Here is a 24,523-nt window from a genome sequence, read left to right on the forward strand (position 1 = left end):
TTTTTTGTTGTCAGTATCACAGCGTATACTGTGCCCACTTTCACAGTGCCACCACTCAATAGGTGTAATAGTATTGTTAGTGTCCATTTAAAAAAAAATGACAGGCAGAGGCAGGCCACCCCGCAGGTTCCGTGGTCGTGGTCGTGGTGCTGTGATTTCTTTAGACCCTACAAATATGCACATTGTTCAGACGCCGGGTGCCAGGGGGGACGCGAAAACTTCTGAGGAGTACCTAGTTGAATGGCTAACACAGGACACCCAATCTTCTTCAGCTTCCGCTGCTAGTCCTCCTAACCTTGACGCACCATCTACGTCCAGCTGTGCTTTGGGCAGGTCTCAAGTGACCAGTGCCACTCCCCCGCCTGTCGCCACCACCAACACTAGCACCACAGCCGCTTCACTTGATCTGTCACAGGAGTTATTGACACATCATTTGGAAGAAATGAGTGATGCGCAACCATCATTGACAGAGGATGTAGATAATAGTGATCAGTCTCAGTCAGGCAGCATTACCGACATGGAGGTACGGTGTGATGATCATGATGTTGTACCCGCTGCTGCTTCCTTTCTTGATGTTTCAGATACAAGTGAAGCGGTTGATGATGATGTGTCGGTGGATGTCACGTGGGTGCCTGCTAGAAGAGTAGAAGAAGAGGGGGAAGACAGAGAGGAGGAGGAGGAGGAGACAATTTGGAAGCATGGGGAGGTCGTCTCAAGGAGATAGTGGCACAGTCAGACAGCATGCATCGTCACCAGGGATCAGCCAGACAGCACGCCGACGCCCATCAACGCATGCTGTTGCCACCACCAGAATGCCGTCATCGCAGAGCTCAGCAGTGTGGCATTTTTTTTGTGTGTCTGCCTCTGACAACAGCAATGCCATTTGCAACCTGTGCCAAAAGAAACTGAGTCATGGGAAGTCCAACACCCACCTAGGTACAACTGCTTTGTCAAGGCACATGGTCTCCCATCACAAAGGCCGATGGGAAGAACACATGAGTAGAAGCAGCACACAAAGTGAAAGCCGCCCTCCTCCTCCTGCTCCAGCATCTTCAGCCACGTCAACCAGTGCTGTCCTCCTTGCCCCCTCTCAACCATCCTCCACTCAGTCTCTCTTACGTAGCAGTTCCTGGTCATCTGCCCACAGTCAGGTGTCTGTCAAGGACATGTTTGAGCGTAAGAAGCCAATTTCTCAAAGTCACCCCTTTGCCCGGTGTCTGACAGCTGGCTTGTCTGAACTCTTAGCCCACCAGCTTTTACCATACAAGCTGGTGGAGTCTGATGCTTTCAAAAAATTTGTATCTATTGGGACACCGCAGTGGAAGGTACCCTGCAGAAATTTCTTTTCACAAAAGGCAATCCCAAACCTGTACTCTGTTGTGAGAAAGGAAGTTATGGCATGTCTGGCACACAGCGTTGGGGCAAGGGTCCATATGACCACGGATAGCTGGTCTGCAAAGCATGGTCAGGGCAGGTATATCACCTACACTGCGCATTGGGTAAACCTGCTGACTTCTGACAAGCATGGAATGCGTGGCTCTGCAGAAGAGTTGGTGACACCGCCACGACTTGAAGGCAGGCCTGCTGCTACCTCCTCTACTCCTCCTACTCCATCCTCTTCCCTAACCTCTTCTTCGGCTGAGTCCTCTTCAACTTCTGCGTCTTGCTCCACATCTTTGGTACCCCCCAGCACCCCAGGTACTATGCTACATCCCGGGTAAGGAAGTGTCACGCCGTCTTGGGGTTGACTTGCCTGAAAGCGGTGAGTCACACCGCACCAGCACTCCTGACCGCCCTGAACGCACAGGTGGATCAGTGGCTGACTCCGCACCAACTGGAGATTGGCAAGGTTGTTTCTGACAATGGAAGTAATTTGGTGGCAGCATTGAAATTGGGCAAGTTGACACATGTGCCGTGCATGGCACATGTGTGTAATCTAATTGTACAATGATTTGTCCATAAGTACCCTGGCTTACAGGACTTCCTGAAGCAGGCCAGGAAGATGTGTGGCCATTTCAGGCGTTCCTACACGGCCATGGTGCACTTGTCCAATATCCAGCGTCGAAACAACCTGCCAGTGAGGCGCTTGATTTGCGACAGCCCGACACGGTGGAATTCAACACTCCTAATGTTTGACCGCCTGCTCCAACAGGAAAAAGCTGTTAATGAGTATTTGTATGACCGGGGTGCTAGGACAGCCTCTGGGGAGCTGGGGATATTTTTGCCAAATTACTGGACGCTCATGCGCAATGCCTGTAGGCTCATGCGTCCTTTTGAGGAGGTGACAAACCTTGTCAGTCGCACCAAAGGCACCATCAGCGACATCATACCATTTGTTTTCTTCCTGGAGCGTGCCCTGCGAAGAGTGCTGGATCAGGCAGTAGATGAGCGTGAAGAGGAAGAGGAAGAGTTGTGGTGTCCATCACCCCCACAAACAGCCTTATCAGCATCGCTTGCTGGACCTGCGGCAACGCAGAAAGAGGATTGTGAAAAAGAGGAGTCAGAGGACGAATGTGGCTTTGAGGAGGAGGAGGAAGACCGAGCACAACAGGCATCCCAGGGTGCTCGTTGTTGTCACCTCTCTGGTACCCGTGGTGTTGTACGTGGCTGGGGGGAACAAGATACAATCAGTGAGATCAGTGAGGAGGAGGAACGGGACATGAATAGCTCGGCATCCAACCTTGTTCAAATGGGTTCTTTCATGCTATCGTGCCTGTTGAGGGACCCTCGTATAAAAAAGCTGAAGGAGAACGACCTGTACTGGGTGTCCACGCTCCTCGACCACCGGTATAAGCATAAAGTGCCTGAAATGTTACCAAATTCCCGCAAGTCGGAAAGGATGGAGCATTTTAAGAATAAATTAAAAACTATGCTTTACACAGCGTATAAGGGTGATGTCACAGCACCACGGGAATGTAACAGGGGAAGAGATGAAATTAATCCTCCTCCTCCTCCCACGACCATGGCGGCAAGGACAGGACGCTTTCTTGACGTCTTGATGGAGGACATGCGTACCTTTTTAACTCCCATGCACCATCAGAGCCTTTCTGGATCCAGCCTTAGAGAAAGACTCAACCGACAGGTAGCAGACTACCTAGCTTTAACTGCAGATCTCGACACTCTCAGGAGCGATGGACCCCTTGACTACTGGGTGTGCAGGCTGGACTTGTGGCCTGAGCTATCCCAATTTGCAATGGAACTTCTGGCCTGCCCCGCTTCAAGTGTCCTGTCCGAAAGGACTTTTAGTGCAGCAGGAGGTTTTGTCACTGAGAAGAGAAGTCGCCTAGGTCAAAAAAGCCTTGACTATCTCACTTTTATAAAAATTAATGAGGGCTGGATCCCGAAGGGACTGACATTGGGCGATACATTTGAATAAAAAAGGCCTGATGACGAGATGAGCTGGCTTGGGCTACAACTGGTACACAGGCTGGCTTTTTTTTTTTTTTATAAAGCCGGAGGACTTGCTTGACTTATCTGCCAACAACTAGTGTTCAAGCCACAAGCTTTTAGGGGACTTTATAAATGTTTTACAAACATCAATTTTTCTGGCCGCTGCTACAGCAGTTGCTACAACAATACCCCAATTTTTCAGTCATTTGTACATTCCGAATTTTTCTGGCCTCTGCTGCAGCTCTGTGGGTACAAAACTCAAATAAAAAAAATAAGGCACATAACACTAGTGATTAAACTGTTACGAATTGTACAACTTAGCACACCACTCATATCTGGTGGACCATTAAATTTAAAGCAAAATGCCACAAATTTGAAAGAGTAGGACCGACCAAGCATCTTTATCCGTCTCTTGGTTGCTCTAAATTATCTCTGTTTTCCATCTATGCCATACCTGTACTCTATTGTGCAAAAGGGTGGCATATGTGGTGTTTCATGCTGTTGTGCCTGTTGCGGGTCGTGGCCCATGGTATAAAAAGGCTGAAGGAGAACGACCTGTAATGGGTGCCCCATCAAATTTTTAGAAAAATGTTCCTGGTTCCTCTCAATTATCTCTGGGTTTCTAAAATGGATGCCATACCTGTACTCGTTTGTGCAAAAGGATGGCATATGTGGTGGTGTTTCCTGCAGTTGTTTCTGTTGAGGGTGCTGGACCCTCTTATAAAAAAGCTGAAGGAGAACGACCTGGAGTGGGAGTCCAAGCATGGTTTTTGGGGCTATTTCACTTTTCCAAACAATTATCTGTGGTTTTCTAAAATCAATGCCGTACCAGTACTCTATTGTTCAAAAGTATGCCATATGTTCTCTTTCCTGCTGGTATTTTGTTTGAGGGTCCTGGACCCTCTTATAAAAAGGCCTAAGGAGAAAGAGGTGTACTGGGTGTCCACTCATTTTTTTTTTCTATTTAACAATTGACCAAAATGATCTCTGGGTTTGTAAAATCAATGCTGTACCTGTACTCTATTGTTCAAAAGGATGCCATACGTCCTCTTTCCTGCTGGTGTTTTTTTTTGAGGGTCCAGGACCCTCTTATAAAAAGGCCTAAGGAGAAAGAATTGTACTGGATGTCCATCGAATCATTTTTTTGATTCAAATTCCCGGTTGCAACAAATTATCTCCGCGTTTCTAAAATCAATGCCTTTCCGTTAATCTTTTTTTCAAAAGGATGCCATATGTCCTCTTTCCTTCTGCTGGTTTTGTTGAGTGTCCTGGAGCCTCTGCTAAAAAGGCCTAAGGATAAATAAGTGTACTGGGTGTCTATTCAATGTTTTTTTAGATTTCCCGGTTGTAACAAATTACCTCTGTGTTTCTAAAATCAATGCCTTTCCTGTAATCTATTTTTCAAAAGGATGCCATATGTCCTCTTTCATGCTGTTGTTTCTGTTGAGGCTCCGGGACCCTCTTATAAAAAGGCCTAAGGATAAATAAGTGTACTGGGTGTCCAATCAATGTTTTTTTTCTATTTCCCGGGTCATATAAATGATCTCTGTGTTTCTAAAATCAATGTCTTTCCTGTAATCTAATTTACAAAAGTATGCCATATGTCCTCTTTCCTGCTGCTGGTATTGTTGAGGGTCCTGGAGCCTCTGCTAAAAAGGCCTAAGGATAAAGAAGTGTACTGGGTGTCTAATCTATGTTTTTTTAGATTTCACGGTTGGAACAAATTATCCCCAGGTTTCTAAAATCAATGCCTTTCCTGTAATCTATTATTCACAAGGATGCCATATGTACTCTTTCATGCTGTTGTTTCTGTTGAGGCTCCGGGAGCCTCTTATTAAAAAGGCCTAAGGATAAATAAGTGTACTGGGTGTCTAATCAATGTTTTTTTCTATTTCCCGGTTGCAACTAATGATCTCTGTGTTTCTAAAATCAATGCCTTTCCTGTAATCTAATTTACAAAAGTATGTTATATGTCCTCTTTCCTGCTGCTGGTTTTGGTGAGGGTCCTGGAGCCTCTGCTAAAAAGGCCTAAAGATAAAGAAGTGTACTGGGTGTCTAATCTATGTTTTTTTAGATTTCACGGTTGCAAAATTTTTTCCATGGGTTTCTAAAATCAATGCATTTCCTGTAATCTATTATTCACAAGGATGCCATATGTACTCTTTCATGCTGTTGTTTCTGTTGAGGCTCTGGGAGCCTCTTATTAAAAAGGCCTAAGGATAAATAAGTGTACTGGGTGTCTAATCAATGTTTTTTTCTATTTCCCGGTTGCAACTAATGATCTCTGTGTTTCTGAAATCAATGCCTTTCCTATAATCTTTTTTTCAAAAGGATGCCATATGTCCTCTTTCCTGCTGCTGGTTTTGTTGAGGGTCCTGGAGCCTCTGCTGAGCATAATAAAAAATAAAAAAATTTAACTTGACTTAATAACTGAAGCATGACTTCAGGAGTCAGGTGTGGTCGTAGGTAGTGGTTGTTAGCCGATTCTTTTTAATGCAAATTGCAATTGCCACAGCGTGCATAAAATGTGCGTCACTAGTCACTCTCCATATCTTACCTTTTTTTTCATTCTGGATTATTTTGGTGACCAACGCCATATTGGAAAGGCAAAATACAGGTCTCCGTACCCGTTGATATAAGGGGTGACTAGTGCTTTTCCTTTTCTTTGTCAATAGTTGTGATTAACGAGTTGTCCAGTTACTATAGAACTGGTTTGATAACCCAGTGTCCTGGGGGGGTATATTGGCGTCAGCTTTGACAATGACAGCACTATCAGGCTAGAGAGGCCTCTCAGTGTTGTGGCTAGCTGTAACGCAGTCAGCTGAGGAACATAGGTAAGCCGATATGAGTAAGGTATCTCCAGGCTCCTCTTGGATAGCCCCAGAAAGTGTGACTATGAATCCCAAAAAGAAAATTAAATTAAGGTTGAAAACTAACTCCAAAGAAACTTGTAAGACCTGAAGCTCCTCAAACACACGTCCTACCGCAACAGCTATAGGCTCCGCCACCCACAAATCAACTACGCAATCTTCACCTTCACATTATTATTGTCACACTCCATTGTACTCCTATGCCCAGCTTCCTGCTCTTGTTTTGTTGAGGGTCCTGGAGCCTCTTCTAAAAAGGCCTATGGATAAAGAAGTGTACTGGGTGTCTGTTCAATGTTTTTTTATATTTCCCGGTTGCAAATAATGATCTGTGGGTTTCTAAAATCAATGCCTTTCTTGTAATCTATTATTCAAAAGGATGACATATGTCCTCTTTCATGCTGTTGTTTCGGTTGAGGCTCCGGGACCCTCTTATTAAAAAGGCCTGAGGAAAAATAAGTGTACTGGGTGTCTAATCAATGTTTTTTTCTATTTCCCGGTTGCAAATAATGATCTGTGGGTTTCTAAAATCAATGCCTTTCTTGTAATCTATTATTCAAAAGGATGACATATGTCCTCTTTCATGCTGTTGTTTCGGTTGAGGCTCCGGGACCCTCTTATTAAAAAGGCCTGAGGAAAAATAAGTGTACTGGGTGTCTAATCAATGTTTTTTTCTATTTCACGGTTGCAAATAAAGATCTCTGGGTTTCTAAAATCAATGCCTTTCCTGTAATCTATTATTCAAAAGGATGACATATCTCCTCTTTCATGCTGTTGTTTCGGTTGAGGCTCCGAGACCCTCTTATTAAAAAGGCCTGAGGAAAAATAAGTGTACTGGGTGTCTAATCAATGTTTTTTTCTATTTCCCGGGTCATATAAATGATCTCTGGGATTCTAAAATCAATGCCTTTCCTTTAATCTATTATTCAAAAGGATGACATATCTCCTCTTTCATGCTGTTGTTTCGGTTGAGGCTCCGGGACCCTCTTATTAAAAAGGCCTGAGGAAAAATAAGTGTACTGAGTGTCTAATCAATGTTTTTTACTATTTCCCGGGTCATATAAATGATCTCTGGGATTCTAAAATCAATGCCTTTCCTGTAATCTATTATTCAAAAGGATGACATATGTCCTCTTTCATGCTGTTGTTTCGGTTGAGGCTCCGGGACCCTCTTATTAAAAAGGCCTGAGGATAAATAAGTGTACTGGGTGTCTAATCAATGTTTTTTTCTATTTCCCGGGTCATATAAATGATCTCTGGGATTATAAAATAAATGCCTTAACTGTAATCAATTGTTCACAAGGATGCCATATGTCCTCTTTCATGCTGTTGTTTCAGTTGAGGCTCCGGAAGCCTCTTATAAAAAGGCCTAAGGATAAAGAAGTGTTCTGGGTGTCCAATCAATGTTTTTTTTTATTTCACAGTTGCAAAAAAATTATCTATGGCTTTGTAAAATCTATGCCTTACCTGTCATCTATTGTTCAAAAGGATGCCATATGTCCTCTTTCCTGCTGTTGTTTTTGTTGGGGGTCCGGAACACTATTCTAAAAAGGCCGAAAGAGAACGACCTGTACTGTACTTGGTGTCCAATCATGTTTTTGTTTTCAATTTCACGGTTCATAATAAATATCGCTGAAAAACCGAAAATTTTAGGTTCACGACATCACTATCTACTTCATGAAATTGGCTTAAATACAGCAAGCCGTTACTAGCCCAGTTATTAAACAATTTATTATTGAGGCAGGCAGGAAAATGAGGATTGCCTGCTATTGGTAAAAAAATAATCAGAGATATAGGGATCTATTTTCAGTAAGTTTTGAATATTTTGCCATGCTTTGATAATGTAAAAAATAGATGACATCATCTTGACTTTGGAAAGAATAAACTTAATAGGGAAGGGAAGTAGAGCTAAGAGGGACAATGGATGTACTAACTTTCTTTCCACCTCTAAAAAAGCAATATAGTTACTCTCAGTCAGTCAATCTAGTGCAACTTTAGCTAAACATACATTATTATAGATATGAAGGGCTGGGAGTGCTAAGTCCCCAAATTGTCTTAACTGGGTTAGTCTTTTGAGGGCTAATCTACTAAAACCTGTTAACTTAGTACCCAGCAAAAGAACCAAAATCTTAAACAGTGTTAAGTATATCTTGGATTTCTTTTTTGGCATTTTTGATAAATAACAATAAATCTTCCACATATAATAGAAGTTTAAGTTTCTTACACCCTAGCGATATGCCTTGAAGCTCCCTTCTAAAGTAAAATGCAAGAGGTTTGATGGCTACGTTAAACAACAAAGGGGAAATCGGACACCCCTGTTGGGTACCCCTAGCCATTACAAAACTATTATTTAGGGAACTATTGACTAAAAGTGAAGAAGATGCTTTAGAATACATTGATTTTATACAGTTTAAAAATGGATACCTAAACCCAAAGTGAGTCGTTGTAGAGAATAAGTGGTCCCATGTGATTGAATCAAATGCCGTCTGGGCATCAATTGAAAGAATAGCTAGATCATGTGGAATTTTGAGATTCTTCCCCTTGTTCAGGTGGCAGTTAAAATATAACAATAGGAACATTTTGCAAACATGAGAGGAAGGATTTCTATGGACCATGAAGCCGACCTGATCCAGATGTATATGAGATTTAAGGATACCTTTAAGTCTTTGTGCTAGAATATCCATTAGAAGCTTGAAATCGGTATTCAGTAGTAAGATCGGACAATAAGAGTCCAAAGATTCTGCATCTTTACCTTTTTTCTTAATCAAACTAATCATAGATCTTGAGAAATAAGAGGAGGGGTTTTTCATTTCATAGAAACAATCATTAAATAACCTGAGTAGAAAGGGTGTAATTTCTGTTTTTAAAAGCTTATAGAATTCACCAGGCAAGAAATCAGAACCTGCCGCTTTATTAAATTTTAATCTTTCTATTGCTTGGTGAATTTCCGTTACTGTAATAGGTGAATTCAAATTTTCCAAATTCTCATGAGATATCAGAGAAAGTGCCAACAAAAAAAGAAAAAATAAAGAAAAAAATGTGGCAGTAAATATAAATAAAAATTTACTTTTATTATGCCAATATAAAATATGGAGGGACAATACCCCCTGTAACAACTTAGACTAACGCGTTTTATTTGGAGGCCGTACTCATAATCCTTAAACACTAATACACACTCAGACATAAGAACCCCTCTCTGGGTTCTGATTGGCAGAAATATTTTTAAAAAAAATAAAGATACAGGGGTATATCTTATAGCTGTGATTGGGGTAAACATCAGCAATTATTTACAAAATTAAAACCTTTCACATATCTCAACAAAGGAGATAAAGCATATCTGGATATAACTGATACAAACAGAATAGTTAGTAAATGTGTCAGCAATGATGCTATCGTTACTCTTACGCTTGATTCATACAATAAAGTAAGGGATAAACATCCTAAACATAAACAATAAAGGATGCATTAACGTATAAGAAATATATACATACATGTTAACATTATCCAATATTAAAGCAAGCTAATATCCAATAAGATGCCAAATTAGAGAGGAGGAGAAAAGATGTGTTAATTCATTTTTAAAAATGTGATGTTTTTTTTTGTATCCAAAAGTATATAAATAAATATATATATATATATATATATCAACTATATATATATATATATATATATATATATATATATATATATATATATATATATATATATATATAAATTTATATAAATATAACCCTATGAGTGAACAGAGTACTGAGATCTCAAAATTCATATCATATGTAACTTTGGGACACACGTTCCCAAAAGATAAGGATGAGTACTGTTTTGATTAGATAAGGGGTTACAGATATATAGCTACATATAGCTAACAAAATATACAAAATAGATTTTGGAGTGTATATAGAATGAGTGAATATACACTATGAGAGAAATAACACTATATGTACTGTGATGGATACCCCAGATACCCCGACTGGGTAGCTCTACCAAACGGGTCCTGCTTCCTCCCTGCTGACTGCAGCTATGTAGCTGGCTAGTGACCACAGCCTGTAGCCACCCCTGATGCCCGACAGCACCAGTACTCAGTGTCCCACCCTGTGGCAGACTCCAGCTACCCCGACTGGGTAGCTCTGCCAGAGGGTCCTTCCTTTGCCTGGAACAGGCTGCTATGTAGCTCAGGAAAGTGATTTTAGCTTGAGCTCACCCAAATAACTAGACAGACTATCATTCAGGTGAAATAAGAACTGCTTCATTGCACAGAAAACACAGCTTTTTTACATTTCCAACAAATAGGGGTAGTTACTACACAAATAAAAAACAAATATTATACAATGAGACAAACATCAGACAATGGTTAGTTAAACAAGATCCTAATCACATCCTGACTTACAAATGGACAATGGATGACTCACACAATAACAGAAAGACACTTCACACCTAGACTAGATAACAACAGGGGTGAGGTTGTAGGGGGGTAGCATTGGCTGTCTGGTATCCATGACATCTCCCCCCCTCCAGTTCGGCAGACCCGGCTAGACCCTTAACAGGTCGGCCTCGGGCTGTCCGATGGTTGCCCTCCACTTCTTGGTTGCTGTGAGAGGTTATCCCTTCTCTCCAGAGCTTGGGGCATCCTGAGGGGTTCCTGATGGCATTTATACCCTGCACCCTGGGTGCAGGGATAGCCACATAAGGCAAAGTCCCAAACAAGTTTGCTAAGGCCAGCTCCCGAACAATTGCTGTCCCACACGTTCCAGTGTCCTTAAGTTCCATGGCCACACTGCCTCTCTCTGTGACACTCTGTTTAGTACCGGCTGACCCACCCGCAAACAAAGCTAGTGCTGGTTTCCCAGCTGTATTCCCATCCCAGACCAGAGGAGGAGGTTGCTCCTTGGTGGGGCAGGTAAAGCTCAGGTGCCCAAACATTTGGCACCAACTGTATACACTTTTATCCTCCTTGCCCAATGCAACGCCTGCCCTCGGTGAGAAATACTCCGGGACAAGAAAAGGGTAGAGATCCTGCCAAGCTACTGAGGGGAGAGTCTGTCTGTCTCTTCTCCTGAGAAGGAGATCTACCGCTGGGGAGGGAGGACTGCTACCTCTGCTCCATGGGAAACTGTGCTGCCGCTGGGGAGAGAGACCAACTGTCTTCTCTCCCAGAAAGGGATTCGGCTGCTGGGGAGAGATATTGATACCTGTCTCTCCCTGCAAGGGCTTCTCTGTAAGGGGAGGGAGGATGACTACCTCCACTCCCAAAGGATGGATCTGCCGCTGGGGAGAGAGACAGACCGTCTCCTCTCCCAGAAAGGGGTTCTGCTTACGGGGAGGGAGGATGACTACCTCTGCTCCCAGGGGATGGCTCTGCCACTGGGGAGGGAGACCGACTGTCTCCTCTCCCAGCTCTGCCGCTGGGGAGAGAGACCGACTGTCTCCTCTCCCAGGAAGGGGTTCGGCTTATGGTGGAGGGAGGATGTCTACCTCTGCTCCCAGGGCTTGGCTCTGCCGCTGGGGAGAGAGACCAACTGTCTCCTCTCCCTGCTCCTGGCTCTGCCGCTGGGGAGAGAGACCAACAGTCTCCTCTCCTAGAAAGGGGTTCTGCTTACGGGGAGGGAGGACGACTACCTCTGTTACCAGGGGATGGCTCTGCCGCTGTGGAGAGAGACAGACTGTCTCCTCTCCCTGCTCCTGGCTCTGTCACTGGGGAGAGAGACTGACTGTCTCCCAGGAAGGGGTACTGCTTACGGGGAGGGAGGACGACTACCTCCGCTCCCAGGGGATGGCTCTGCCGCTGGGGAGAGAGACCAACTGTTTCCTCTCCCAGTAAGGGGTTCTGCATACGGGGAGGGAGGACGACTACCTCCACTCCCAGGGGATGGCTTTGCCACTGAGGAAAGAGACCGACTGTCTCCTCTCCCAGGAAGGGATTCTGCTGCTGGGGAGAGTTATTGACTTCCATCTCTCCCTGCAAGGGGTTCTCTGTAAGGAAGGGGAGGACGACTATCTCCACTCCCGAAGGATGGATCTGCCGCTGGGGAGAGAGACCAACTGTCTCCTCTCCCAGAAAGGGGTTCTCTGTAAGGGGAGGGAGGATGACTTCCTCCTCTCCCTGGTTTCCTGGAGCTGTTACAGGTGCTGGGCAGAGGCTGGCAGCTCTCTGCCCTGTTGACAGTGCTTCTGCTGGGGTGGCTCCCTTGTCCAAGTCTATAAGCTCGGGGCCAGGCTGCTGATCTGTATCTAGCAGCTTGTCATCTCTTATGCTCTGTTGCCACTCATCTGAGGCCAACTTCCATGATTCCCAGAGTGCTGCACCACAGCTCCATGCAGATCACATGGCATGCTGCAGAACTCGGTCTAGAAGCCTCTTGTATGCCTTTTCCAGTTCCCATTCTTGGACAATAAGTGATACCATATTGTATACCAGCCAGGGTACTGTCAGGGTGCCAGGAATCAGACTGAGACAAGAAGTGCAAAAATAATCACACCTTTATTAATAGCAAAAAATAATAAAGTCCACAAGTCAAATAACAAGCCAGGAATCAAAACCAGAGCTTGTAGTCAGACGAGCCGAGTCAGGAGCCAAAGCGAATAGTCAGACGAGCCGGAATCAGGAACAAGGAAAGCAGCAGAGTCAGGAACAAGCCAGGGATCAGGAACCAGGAAGGACATCAGGCAGCCAGGTAATACACAGGAACTCTCACAAACAGGTCTGAGACAACGCAAAGGCAAAGCATACTGAATAGAGGCCCTTTAAATAATAAGTGATGACATCACAATTCTGAGACTGCATCCTGTCTCACATAGATGATGAGGACCACTAGTCTGGCCATAAAAGGAAGTGCAGGAATTGAGCTGCATCCCCCACAATGCACCATAGTCAGGAAGAGAGGTGAGTAAAATGGCTGCCAGCAGCACATGGCAAACACAACAGGGAAAAAACCCTGACAGTACCCTCCCCTCAACAACCCCTCCCCCGCGGGAGGACAAAAGGCTTATTGGGGAAACTGGCATGGAAGGCATGGAGGAGGTCAGGAGCATGAACATCAGAGGAGGGAACCCAAGAACGATCCTCCCAAACGTAGCCTCTCCAGTGAACCAAATACTGTACACAACTCCTGGACATACGAGAGTCAATAATGCTGCTGACCTCATACTCCTCATGGTTGTCAACAAAGATAGGACAGGGATGAGACAACACAGTGGTAAACTGATTACAAACCAATGGTTTCAAGAGGGAGACATGAAAAACATTGGAGATGCGCATAGCAGGAGGAAGGTCAAGAGCGTAGGCCACAGGATTAACCCGTCAGAGTATTCGAAAAGGACCAACATAATGGGGAGCCAATTTCATAAATGCACTCCGCTGGAGAGAATTTCTTAGAGAAGAAACCACACGGATGCAAGGAACCGTCAGGCGTAGGACGTTGAGACAACAGGGCACCTACTCCAGTCTCAGAAGCATCGAACTCAAGAACAAAAGGCAGGACAGGGTTAGGATTAGCCAAAACTGGAGTGGCAGCAAAGGCAGTCTTAAGACTATCAAAGGCCTTAATGGCAGTAGGTGACAAATGGAGTGGATCATTCTCTTTACAGGTCATGTCTGTGATAGGTTTGACCAAGGAAGAAAAGTTTTTAATAAACTTTCTATAGTAATTGGCGAACCCCAAAAAACGTTGAATAGACCAAAGACCAACTGGGCGAGGCCACTGCAGAACTGCAGATAACTTGTCAGGATCCATGGAGAACCCTGCAACGGAGATAACATAACCTAGGAAGGTTACTTGAGTCTGATGGAACTCACATTTCTCGAGGTTACAAAACAGGCCGTTCTCAAGTAGTCTCTGAAGAACCCGTGTAACATCAAAACGATGAGCCTCAAGTGTGGATGAGTGTATGAGGATGTCGTCTAAGTACACCACAACACACTGTTGCAACATATCTCGTAGGACATCATTAATAAATTCCTGAAAAACAGCAGGAGCATTACATAGGCAAAAGGGCATTACAAGATACTCATAATGCCCGCTCCTGGTGTTAAATGCTGTTTTCCATTCATGGCCCTCCTTAATTCTAATGAGATTGTACGTTTCTCTCAAATCAAGTTTAGTAAAGACCGTAGCTCCCTTGAGGTGGTCAAAGAGTTCCGTAATAAGCTTCACAAAGAAGAAGCCAGCCCTGCAGGAGAGCAGGATTTGCGGATGATCCCTGCAACAGAGCATCGGCAACATACTCCTACATAGCACAATTCTCTGCAACAGACAGAGGGGACACCCGGCCCCAAGGAGGAATGGCTCCGGGTTGCAGGTCTATGGCACAATCGTAAGACCGGTGAGGAGGCAACGTACCAGCACGCACCTTGTCAGGAACTCTCGGTACTCCTCTGGCAATTGAGAAATCGAAGAAGTGCACAAGACTTTAAGTGGTTTCCGAAGACAAGTGGAAATACATTGCAGGGACCACCACAAAATTTCGGACCTGCACCAGTTGAGACTGGGATTGAGCTTTTGGAGCCAGGGATAACCCAGAACAACCGGAAAATGCGGAGAGTTTATCACCTGGAACTGTAGGATTTTGCAATGGAGAGCCCCAACAGTCATGGACAACGGAGCAGTTTCGTGAGTAACGAGTGCGGGCTGAAGGGGTCTGCCATTAATGGCCTTAATAGCAAGCGGAACGAGGAAATACAGGAATGGAGTGCTTTGATACAAAAGCACTGTCAATGAAATAGCCCACAGCACCAGAGTCAACAAGAGCCTGGGTGACTATGGAGGAGTCCACCCAGGAAAGGACAACTGTGACCAAATGTTTCTCCTTAAGCAGTTCCGGGGACGAGGATAAACCACCCAAGGTCTGCCCCCAACAGGACCTTAGGTGTGAGCATTTCCCGGCCGTGTAGGACAAGACTTCAAAAGGTGGCCTTGTAACCCACAATAGAGGCAGAGCCCCTCCCTCCTCCTAAAGGCCCTCTCCACCACAGAGAGACGCATGAATACCAGCTGCATCTGCTCAGCAGTACCTGGTGACTCAGGACCAGGAGGCATGGGAGGAGAGGGAGGCATAGGTGGGAACGAACACGTATGAGACAACGGAACAGAAGGCTTCCGCAAGCTCTCCTTGAAAGAGGGCCTCTCTCTGAGTCTGATGTCAATTAGGATAAAAAAAAGACACCAATGCCTCGAGATTCTCTGTTAAATCTGTGGCAGCAACTTCATCTTTAATCTAATCAGAGAGCCCATGAAAGAAGGCGGCAACAAGGGCTTCATTGTTCCAACCTCTGCGGCAAGCGTACATAACTCAATAGCATACTGAGCAACAGATCTTGTACCTTGCTGAATGGACATGAGTAGTTTAGCAGCAGAGGAGGAGCAAGCTAGAACATCAAATACCCTTTGAAAGGAGGCCACAAATTCAGGGTAATTTGAAATCACAGGTTTATTAGTCTCCCACAAGGGATTAGCCCAGGCAAAAGCTGTGTCAGAGAGTAACGAGATGAGAAATCCCACCTTAGCTCTATCAGAGGGAAACGACTGAGGTAACCTCTCAAAGTAAATGCCCACCTGGTTCAAAAACCCTCTGCACTGAATAGGATCGCCTCCATATCGCTGAGGTAGAGGTGCAGAACCGGACATGCTCCTGGTAGGCATAGGTGCAGCAGCGGAAACAGGAGCAGCCATAAATTGTGGGACACTGTGTTCCAAATGTGCAGTGCGAGTCAGCAGGGTTTGCGGGGCTAGCGCAAATTGATCCAAGCGGTGATCCTGTACATCCATCCTGGAAATGATGGCAGGTAAAGGTGGATTATTAGCACCATCAGGATTCATGGCCTTTGCGTAATGTCAGGGTGCCAGGAATCAGACTGAGACGAGAAGTACAAAAATAATCACACCTTTATTGATATCAAAAAATAATTCCACAAGTCAAATAACAAGCCAGGAATCAAAACCAGAGCTGGTCAGGAGCCAAAGCGAATAGTCAGACGAGCCGGAATCAGGAACAAGGAAGGACATCAGGCAGCCAGGTAATACACAGGAACTCACACAAACAGGTCTGAGACAACGCAAAGGCAAAGCATACTGAACATAGGCCCTTTAAATAATAAGTGATGACATCACAATTCTGAGACTGCATCCTGTCTCACATGGATGATGCACACCAGTCTGGCCATAAAATGAAGTGCAGGAATTGAGCAGCATCCCTCACAATGTACCATAGTCAGGAAGAGAAGTGAGTAAAATCGCTGCCAGCAGCACATGGCAAACACAACAGGGAAAAACCCTGACAGGTACCCCCGAGAGATCCAACAGCTGCTCTCTGGAGAGGCCAATGTTTGTTACTCTCAGTTTCGCCCTGCTCCCAAATTCTGGGTCTTCTGTCAACTTTTCCAATAGTAACCCAGGGCCACCGAAGCCAAAGCCCTATGTGGGGGAGCAATCCTCCAGCCATGATCGCACATGCATTGCGAGCCATCGGAGGTCCCGATAGCTATCCTCCACCCACATCTCTGCCTAAACCAGTCGATCTATTTCCGATAGCCATTCCTCCATGGGCTGCTCTCCCAGGAAAAGCACTTGCAAGTCCCACCGGACCCAGTACCTCTCATCATCTGTGGGGAGGACCTTCCCATCACAATCCTTTTCTTGTTGAAGCCTCTTCCTCCATAGTTCCTGGCGGACAATGCTCCTGCAGCTCAACTGGTCCAGTTCAGAACCAGGACCGTCCAGATGGGTCAGTGCCTCCTGTACTCTCCTTAGGTACTCGGCTTCCATAGTTACCAGCTACTGTGGCCCTTCTCTGTCAGCAGGAATTGTGTGGAAGAAGCAGATCCCACCACTGCCAACCAATATAAGGGATACCCCAGATACCCCGACTGGGTAGCTCCGCCAAACGGGTCCTGCTTCCTCCCTTCCCACTGCAGCTATGTAGCTGGCTAGTGACCACAGCCTGTAGCCACCCCTGATGCCCGACAGCACCAGTACTCAGTGTCCCACCCTGTGGCAGAATCCAGCTACCCCGACTGGGTAGCTCTGCCAGAGGGTCCTTCCTTTGCCTAGAACAGGCTGCTATATAGCCCAGGAAAGTGATTTTAGCTGGAACTCACCCAAATAACTAGACAGACTAGCATTCAGGTGAAACTGCTTTATTGCACAAAAAAACACAGCTTTTATACATTTGCAACAAATGGGGGTAGTTACTACACAAATAGAAACAAATATTATACAATGAGACAAACATCAGACAATGGTTAGTTAAACAAGATTCTAATCACATCCTGACTTACAAAAGGACAATGGATGACTCACGCAATAACAGAAAGACACTTCACACCTAGACTAGTTAACAACAGGGGTGAGGTTGTAGGGGGGTGGGGGGTAGCCTTGGCTGTCTGGTATCCTTGACATGTACACAGAATATGGTTGAGGATGAAGAGAAAACACACAGGAAAGGCACAGAAAAGGAGGAGGGGAAATATCAGCACCAATAATTAATGAAATCATATTCAGAGTTCAGACCATGAAGTAACTTGGTCTGAAGTCTGAAAATCCAATACATCAGCTGTCTGGATAATACTTGGTACTTATCCTCTCCCCTCTTCTGTGCCTGTACCTTCTCAATTATCATCCATTTCAAAGTTTCACAATTTTTGTCATGTTTTTTTACAAAGTGATCAACCAGAGGGGTACTAATTTTGTCCACATTGATAGTGGACAAATACTCACGAATACGAGACAGCACCTCTCTGGTAGTTAGTCCTACATATTGAAGGTTACAATGTGAACACCACAACAGATAGATGCAATAAGTGGATCTGCAATTTAAGCAGGATGTAACATTGAAAGTTTAACCAGTCACAAATGTCCAAAAAGTTGAGTTGACATGGACATGTTCACAGAATTTACACTGTGAGTAGCCACATTTAAAAGTGCCCCTATGCCTTAGCCATGAAGATGTTGTTGTTGCTGATATTGGTCTCTTAATTTGTGATGGGGATACCATGCTCCCAATTGATTTATTTCTCCTATAAGAGAACCTGCAACCTTTTTTTGACCATATCAGCAAGGCCATTGTCTGCTACAAGCAATTGAAAATGCCTACATACAATACCACAAATCTCCTGGTATTGAGCAGAAAAATCTCTTAGCAGGGCATCTCTATCCATGTCCCTAACTTCTCTCCTAGCCTTTTTAAGCACATTCATGTTGTACCCTCTATCCAGCAGCCTTTTCTCAAGGGCATCTGCATGTTTTTCAAACTTGTTAGGTAAAGTACAATTCCTTTTCAAGCGGACAAATTGTCCCTTGGCCACTGAAAGAATAGCTAGATCATGTGGAATTTTGAGATTCTTCCCCTTGTTCAGGTGCCAGTTAAAAGCTAACAATAGGAACATTTTGCAAATATGAGAGGAAGGATTTCTATGGACCATGAAGCCGACCTGATCCAGATGTCGAGGGTGACAGCACCTAGCATGTAGAAGACTGTTCCCTGAAATTGGTTTCCTGTATACTTCAGAAGTGATTTTGCCCAAGAACCAACCTCTCAATTGGAGATCTAGGTAATGTACCACAGATCTGTTAAACTCATAGATGAATCGTAGGCCAAAATCATTCTCTTTCAAGGAATCAACAAATTCTGTGGCTGTGTCCCTGTTACCTTTCCACACAAAGAACAGGTCATTGAAAAAATGATGATACAACCTGATAGCTGATCTAAACATGTTACTATCTGCATAGATGTTGGACCGGTCCCACCAACCCATATATAGGTTGGCGTTTGTGGGCACAAACTTTGCACCCATCACGGTCCCACACCTCTGCAGATAGAACTCATTCTCAAACTGAAAGGAATTGTGGGTTAGTAAAAACTGGGTGACCTCTAATACAAATAATCTGAAAGGCTCACTGTGTGTTGTTTCATTCTCCAGAAAATATTCTATCACTTTCAAACCCATATCATGGGGTATAGATGAATATAAAGCTTCAACATCCACAGTGAGCCATCCAGAATCCTGCATCCATTTCACCTGTTCCACAATATTTAATACATGTTTGGAGTCCCTGGTATAACCCAGGAGAGCTTTAACCAGAGGTTGCAAAACATCTTCCAACCACTCTGACAAATGCTCAAGCATAGACCCTATTCCACTTACAATAGGTGTACCCTGAACATTTACAGTCAATTTATTCACCTTCAGTAGGTGATGGAATATTGGAGTAACAGGGTGTTTCACATACAAGTATCGAAATGTGTTGTTATCGATAAATCCCTGCTCCAATGCTCCATAAAGAAGGTGCATAAGCTGTTTTTGGAAATTTCAAGTAGAGTGCTGTCTCAGCCTTTCATAATTATCGGTGTTCCATAACTGTCTGTGTGCTTCATCAATATAGTAGGACCTATCCATCAAAACCACTGAACCACCCCTGTCCGCCTGTTTTATGACGATGTTCACATTCTCACTCAGGTTTTTTAGGGCCAATTGCTCTTGTTTTTCTGATATCAGAGAAAGTGACAAATTTTGCAAAAATGTGTCTTTATTATCATTATTAATTTGTTAACTTCCTTACTTTTTAGGCGAGCCTTAAACAATGGTGCTTCGAAGCAGCATCTACTGCTTAATAAATGGAGCCCCAAGTCTTAATGTTTGAGTAAATAGAAATAAAATAAGGTAGAATTTGTGTAAATAATTAGACAGATAAGATAAGCAGGTGCCTCTGCCTACAAGCTCAGCCTTTTTATTGGGTTGTGGTTTCAACTAGCAAAAACAGCTGTTTCATATAAAATACCTAAAGGATCGATTTCTCATACATTTTAAAAATGTGCATCTAGTATGACAAGTACTTGGAAACACATTAATGTGAAAGCATTTGTACAGTACACTGTCCCTTTAAATATATCCATCCTTCTATGTCTTTTATAAAAAGTATACTAGAAAGAATTAAATGTTTTTCTTCTGTTATCCAACAGCCACAATGGAATGAAATACATCTAAGCTGGAGAGAAATAATAATGATGATGCAGTGAATCTTATTTGGAAAGGTTTGTAACATGTTCAAATAGCTGAAATCAAGTGTGACATTTGTTTGAAATATTGTGTTCAATGAACTGTGAAAGCCATGGACTCACCTGTCTTAAAAAATATAAATTTATTTGTATTCCTTCAACTGGCATTGTTATATATTTTTTTATCCACGTCTTGGTATTTTTTTAAATGTAACAAAGAACCAATTGAAAAACCTCAACATGCATCAACTCTAATACAGGAAAAACCTCTTATTATTCTCCTTTGGACATGGCCCTTTAAGTATCCATTCCCACTCAACCGGTGCCCTCATCCCTTTGACGCAGCTGGTTGTTTCTACACAGTGGACCGTAATTTATATGCCGATGCCAATGCTGTTATTCTGCATCACAGAAATGTATGTAGCTCTAGAGAACAGCTGCCCAAAATGCAACGACCCTCTAAGCAATATTGGATTTGGTTCAACTTAGAATCTCCATCTCGCAGCCCAAATATGGCATTAATGGATAACCTCATCAACCTCACCATGACCTACCAGGCAGACTCTGATATCTTCACTCCTTATGGATGGCTGGAAAAGCATGATTCACATAAAAATGTTACAATTCCTTTAAAGACAAAACTTGTAGCTTGGGTTGTTAGTAATTGGAATCCAAACTACCGGAGGACCAAATACTATTTGGAGCTTAAAAAATACATCCAAATTGACACATATGGTCGTGGCAAGATGTTGCTCCCTAGAAATAATGACTCAATGATTCTTTCTACATACAAATTCTACCTGGCTTTTGAGAACAGTATCCATAAAGACTATATCACTGAAAAACTATGGTATAATTCACTCCATTCAGGGACTGTGCCAGTGGTAATGGGACCTCCTCGTGCTAACTATGAACGTTTTCTACACCCAGATTCATTTATACATGTAGATGATTTTCACAGTCCTAAGGAATTGGCTTCTTTTCTTCTGAAGCTAAACAAGGATGATAAAAGATACCAACAATATTTCAACTGGAGGTCTGAATACAAGTCAGTAGGAAAGACAAGTTTTGCAATCCAATACTGTAAAGTATGTAAAGCATTGAAAGAGGCCCCTGTGTATAGAACTATTCCAAGTATTGAGAAGTGGTTCAAGTAATGCAATCACCATTGTTTTTTTGTTTTTTTTGTTATTGTTGCTACGCTGGTCAACAGATTAATAATCATCAACTTCAGCAAACTTGTGATTTCAATAACATTTTATAAAAAAATGTATATTTTTGTCAATAATATTTTGGTCAATGATTAAAATTAGTTTCACAAACCAAAATTGTAAAACCTTAGGATATGTAATTTCAAGAAAATCTAGTACTCTTCTTGAGTGCAATTATTAAAGTATATATTAAAGGAAGTTTAAATTGTTTTCTCAGAAATGTTCTGACGATCCATGAAATGAAGAAAAAATATTAGTTTTGCTTGACCTCAGAAAACCCTTAATAGTGCACAGTTAAACCAGTTCTACTTTCTTCTCAGGAAATTACTCACTAAAGATATCCAGATAGCAATCAAGACTGCAGTTGAAATGTTCTAAAAGGATCAAATCACTAAGAGGCATTTAATTACACTTCAGTGTGGGATGAGAAGGTTTTCTGCCAGTGGTTTAATGTTCAAAGCAGCATTGTCCTGTGCAGCGAGGGTGCAATGTAAATTATTCCTTTAGACCATTGTTTCCTAAACCCCGGCCTCAAGACCCTTAACAGGCCAGATATTCATTGTATCATAACTAGAATACAGGTAAAATAATCAACTCACTCATCAGCTTATTATTTCACCTGTGTTCTAGTTAAGGTGTAATGAATATCTGGCCTGTTAAGGGTCCTGCAGACTGGAGTTGGGAAGCACTGATTTAGAGAGTATTGAATGACAATTGAATTTACAAAAGGGAACTAAAACTGAAACTTTTTCTGTATTAATACAATAGCGCTACTTGCCCATGAATTATAAACCTAATAAACATCTTGAGTTCTAAAATCACAGTCACACCTTTGGTACAGTGCAACTTTGATATTATAACTAAATCTATTTACTTAAGTGTGAACTTACTTGAAAGTTGCACAATTGCAGTGACTGAAAAAATAAAATGTTGAAAAGGACACCATCAATTAGAAACACATTTTAGTGCAGTATTTAAAAAACAGCTTACATTAAACAGTATTTAAAAAACAGCAACATTAAACAAAATGTTGTTCCTAAAAAAGAAAAACACACCAAATTTAAATTGAAATAATGAACTTTCTTAAAATACTAAAGGCTAGATTACAAGTGAATTGTTAAATTTCACTTGCGTGCAAGCAATATTAGCGCTCCACTTGTAATACCAGCGCACAATAAGCGAGCTTGCATTTGCATTGCTAGGAAGCATTGCGCTCACAAGAGCGCGCTTCCATAGGCTCCTATGGGAACCTTGTTCTGATGCCATCAGGGATGGTATCAGAAACTCGCTCAGTGAATGGGCTAAGTAGCTTAGCAATGGGCAGCATTTTTAAATATATATGTATATGAATATATACATATATATTTATGTGTTAATATGTGTATATACATATATTAACACTTAAATAAATAAATAAATAAATAAATAAATATATATATATATATATATATATATATAAAATCATATTTATATATAATTACATTGCGGTCTATGGGAACACAGTTCCCATAGACAGCAATTTAAAGGCACTTTTCAGTGCTGTTTTTTTTTTTTCCTAACACCCCACTCCCAATAACTTTAAAGCCTTAAAACTGCCAAGTTAAGTTATATTTTTATTTTAAAAAAGTGGTAATTTTTTTTTTATAAAAAAGTATAATGCCCTCTATTTTGAGGGCATTTGGGGCACTTTTAGAAAATTAACCAGAGATCTGATCTCTGGTTAATTTGTGTAGCACTTATTGCTAGAGCGAGGTTGCAGTAGCAATACCTAGCCACTTGCAAAGGATGGTTAATTATCGCGCTCCAATAATTTAGCGCTCCACTTGCAATGTATCCCATAATATGCTAATTTACAAGTATAATATATATATATATATATATATATATATACTTGCACAATATACTAACAATCAGCTTATATATGTTTTTTTTGTTCTTTATTAACTATGGTTATTGCATACATATTAAATATATAGGCGTTCTATGGGAGTAACCTGTAACAATAGGGAAACGTTGCAGGAATGTTCTAAACAATAGCTGATGGCATAGAGGAACATTTTCACACATACCTGTCTCACTACCCTTTTAGTGGTGCTGCTCCTTACACTTTTTGCCACCTGAGGTGGTGAGGAGAAATAACAGAGAGCTTGTTCACTCTGGGTTATTGACAGTCCCTTCTCTCACACGATTGGTCATGCTTTACACGTGAGTGTGTAATGATAAATATGGGCAGCGGATCCTGTTTGTATGCAGTGAAGGTAAGCGGACAACTTCTTGAGTTGAGAAGCTTGTCCGCTTGCCTTTTAGTACATGGAGCCCAAAATGGTGAGGAATAAATTGATTCATGTGATCACTCAAACACAGAAAATTAAATTTCAAACCGAAACTCTGTATCTCTGTAAGGGCTGGATTTGCCATGGTATTATATCTATGTTCATCTGGTGAAGCTCAGATGCAAAAGTGTGAATCAATGGCTCAGGTGCTGGCACCTCAGAAGAGGCTAAGACCTCCTTCTTACTCTCAGGCTTACTTCCCTTAGTCATTACTTCACCTTACACAGCAACAAGTAAGAGCACAAGGAGGGTTTATTTTACAGACAAACAGGATGTTCTGCTATCAAACACATTAGCTGGCACAGTTTACAGGTTATGGACATAGCACTTGGATTTCACAGCTGACATTATAATAAGCAGGGTACTTGGGAGTACAGGCAGATGACATGACCTCAGTCAGACAATAGAGGTTTCACACAATATACAGGTAGATTTCACATGTTACCAATACAATACTTGGAATATGTGGTAATCCACAACAGGTAAGACATTCTGAAGCCCATGCAAATTAAGATTCAAGGCATCCTCGTATAGATGGTTAACAAGGGAACACAGCACACTTAATGCTTACAGGTCTGCTGGACAAACAACTCCCAAGACACAGGTTAACTATCCCCAAACTCTTTCACAGACAATGCTCTTCTATAACTCTGCAGCAGAGGCCACACCATCATAAATAAGAGCTGAGTTCAACTCCTGGCCCAAATCTCCAGCACACATCACTGTTTAAGAGAAA

General features: G+C 42.7%; 1 protein-coding gene across 1 annotated transcript in view; it reads left to right on the forward strand.

The window, feature by feature from the left end:
* The window catches only part of LOC128635767 (3-galactosyl-N-acetylglucosaminide 4-alpha-L-fucosyltransferase FUT3-like), a gene marked incomplete at its 5' end in the record, with an annotated part of 54,117 nt that extends 32,717 nt beyond the window's left edge, over positions 1 to 21,400 (forward strand). Inside the window, 2 exons of the mRNA XM_053688883.1 lie at positions 1,817 to 1,849; positions 20,504 to 21,400. Of these exons, the coding sequence (XP_053544858.1) occupies positions 1,817 to 1,849; positions 20,504 to 21,400 (930 nt within the window). The remainder of the gene's footprint in view (positions 1 to 1,816; positions 1,850 to 20,503) is intronic.
* Between the last annotated feature and the right edge of the window lie 3,123 nt (positions 21,401 to 24,523).

This window comes from Bombina bombina, chromosome 7, assembly GCF_027579735.1.
Source record: "Bombina bombina isolate aBomBom1 chromosome 7, aBomBom1.pri, whole genome shotgun sequence".
NCBI classification, from domain to species: domain Eukaryota; kingdom Metazoa; phylum Chordata; class Amphibia; order Anura; family Bombinatoridae; genus Bombina; species Bombina bombina.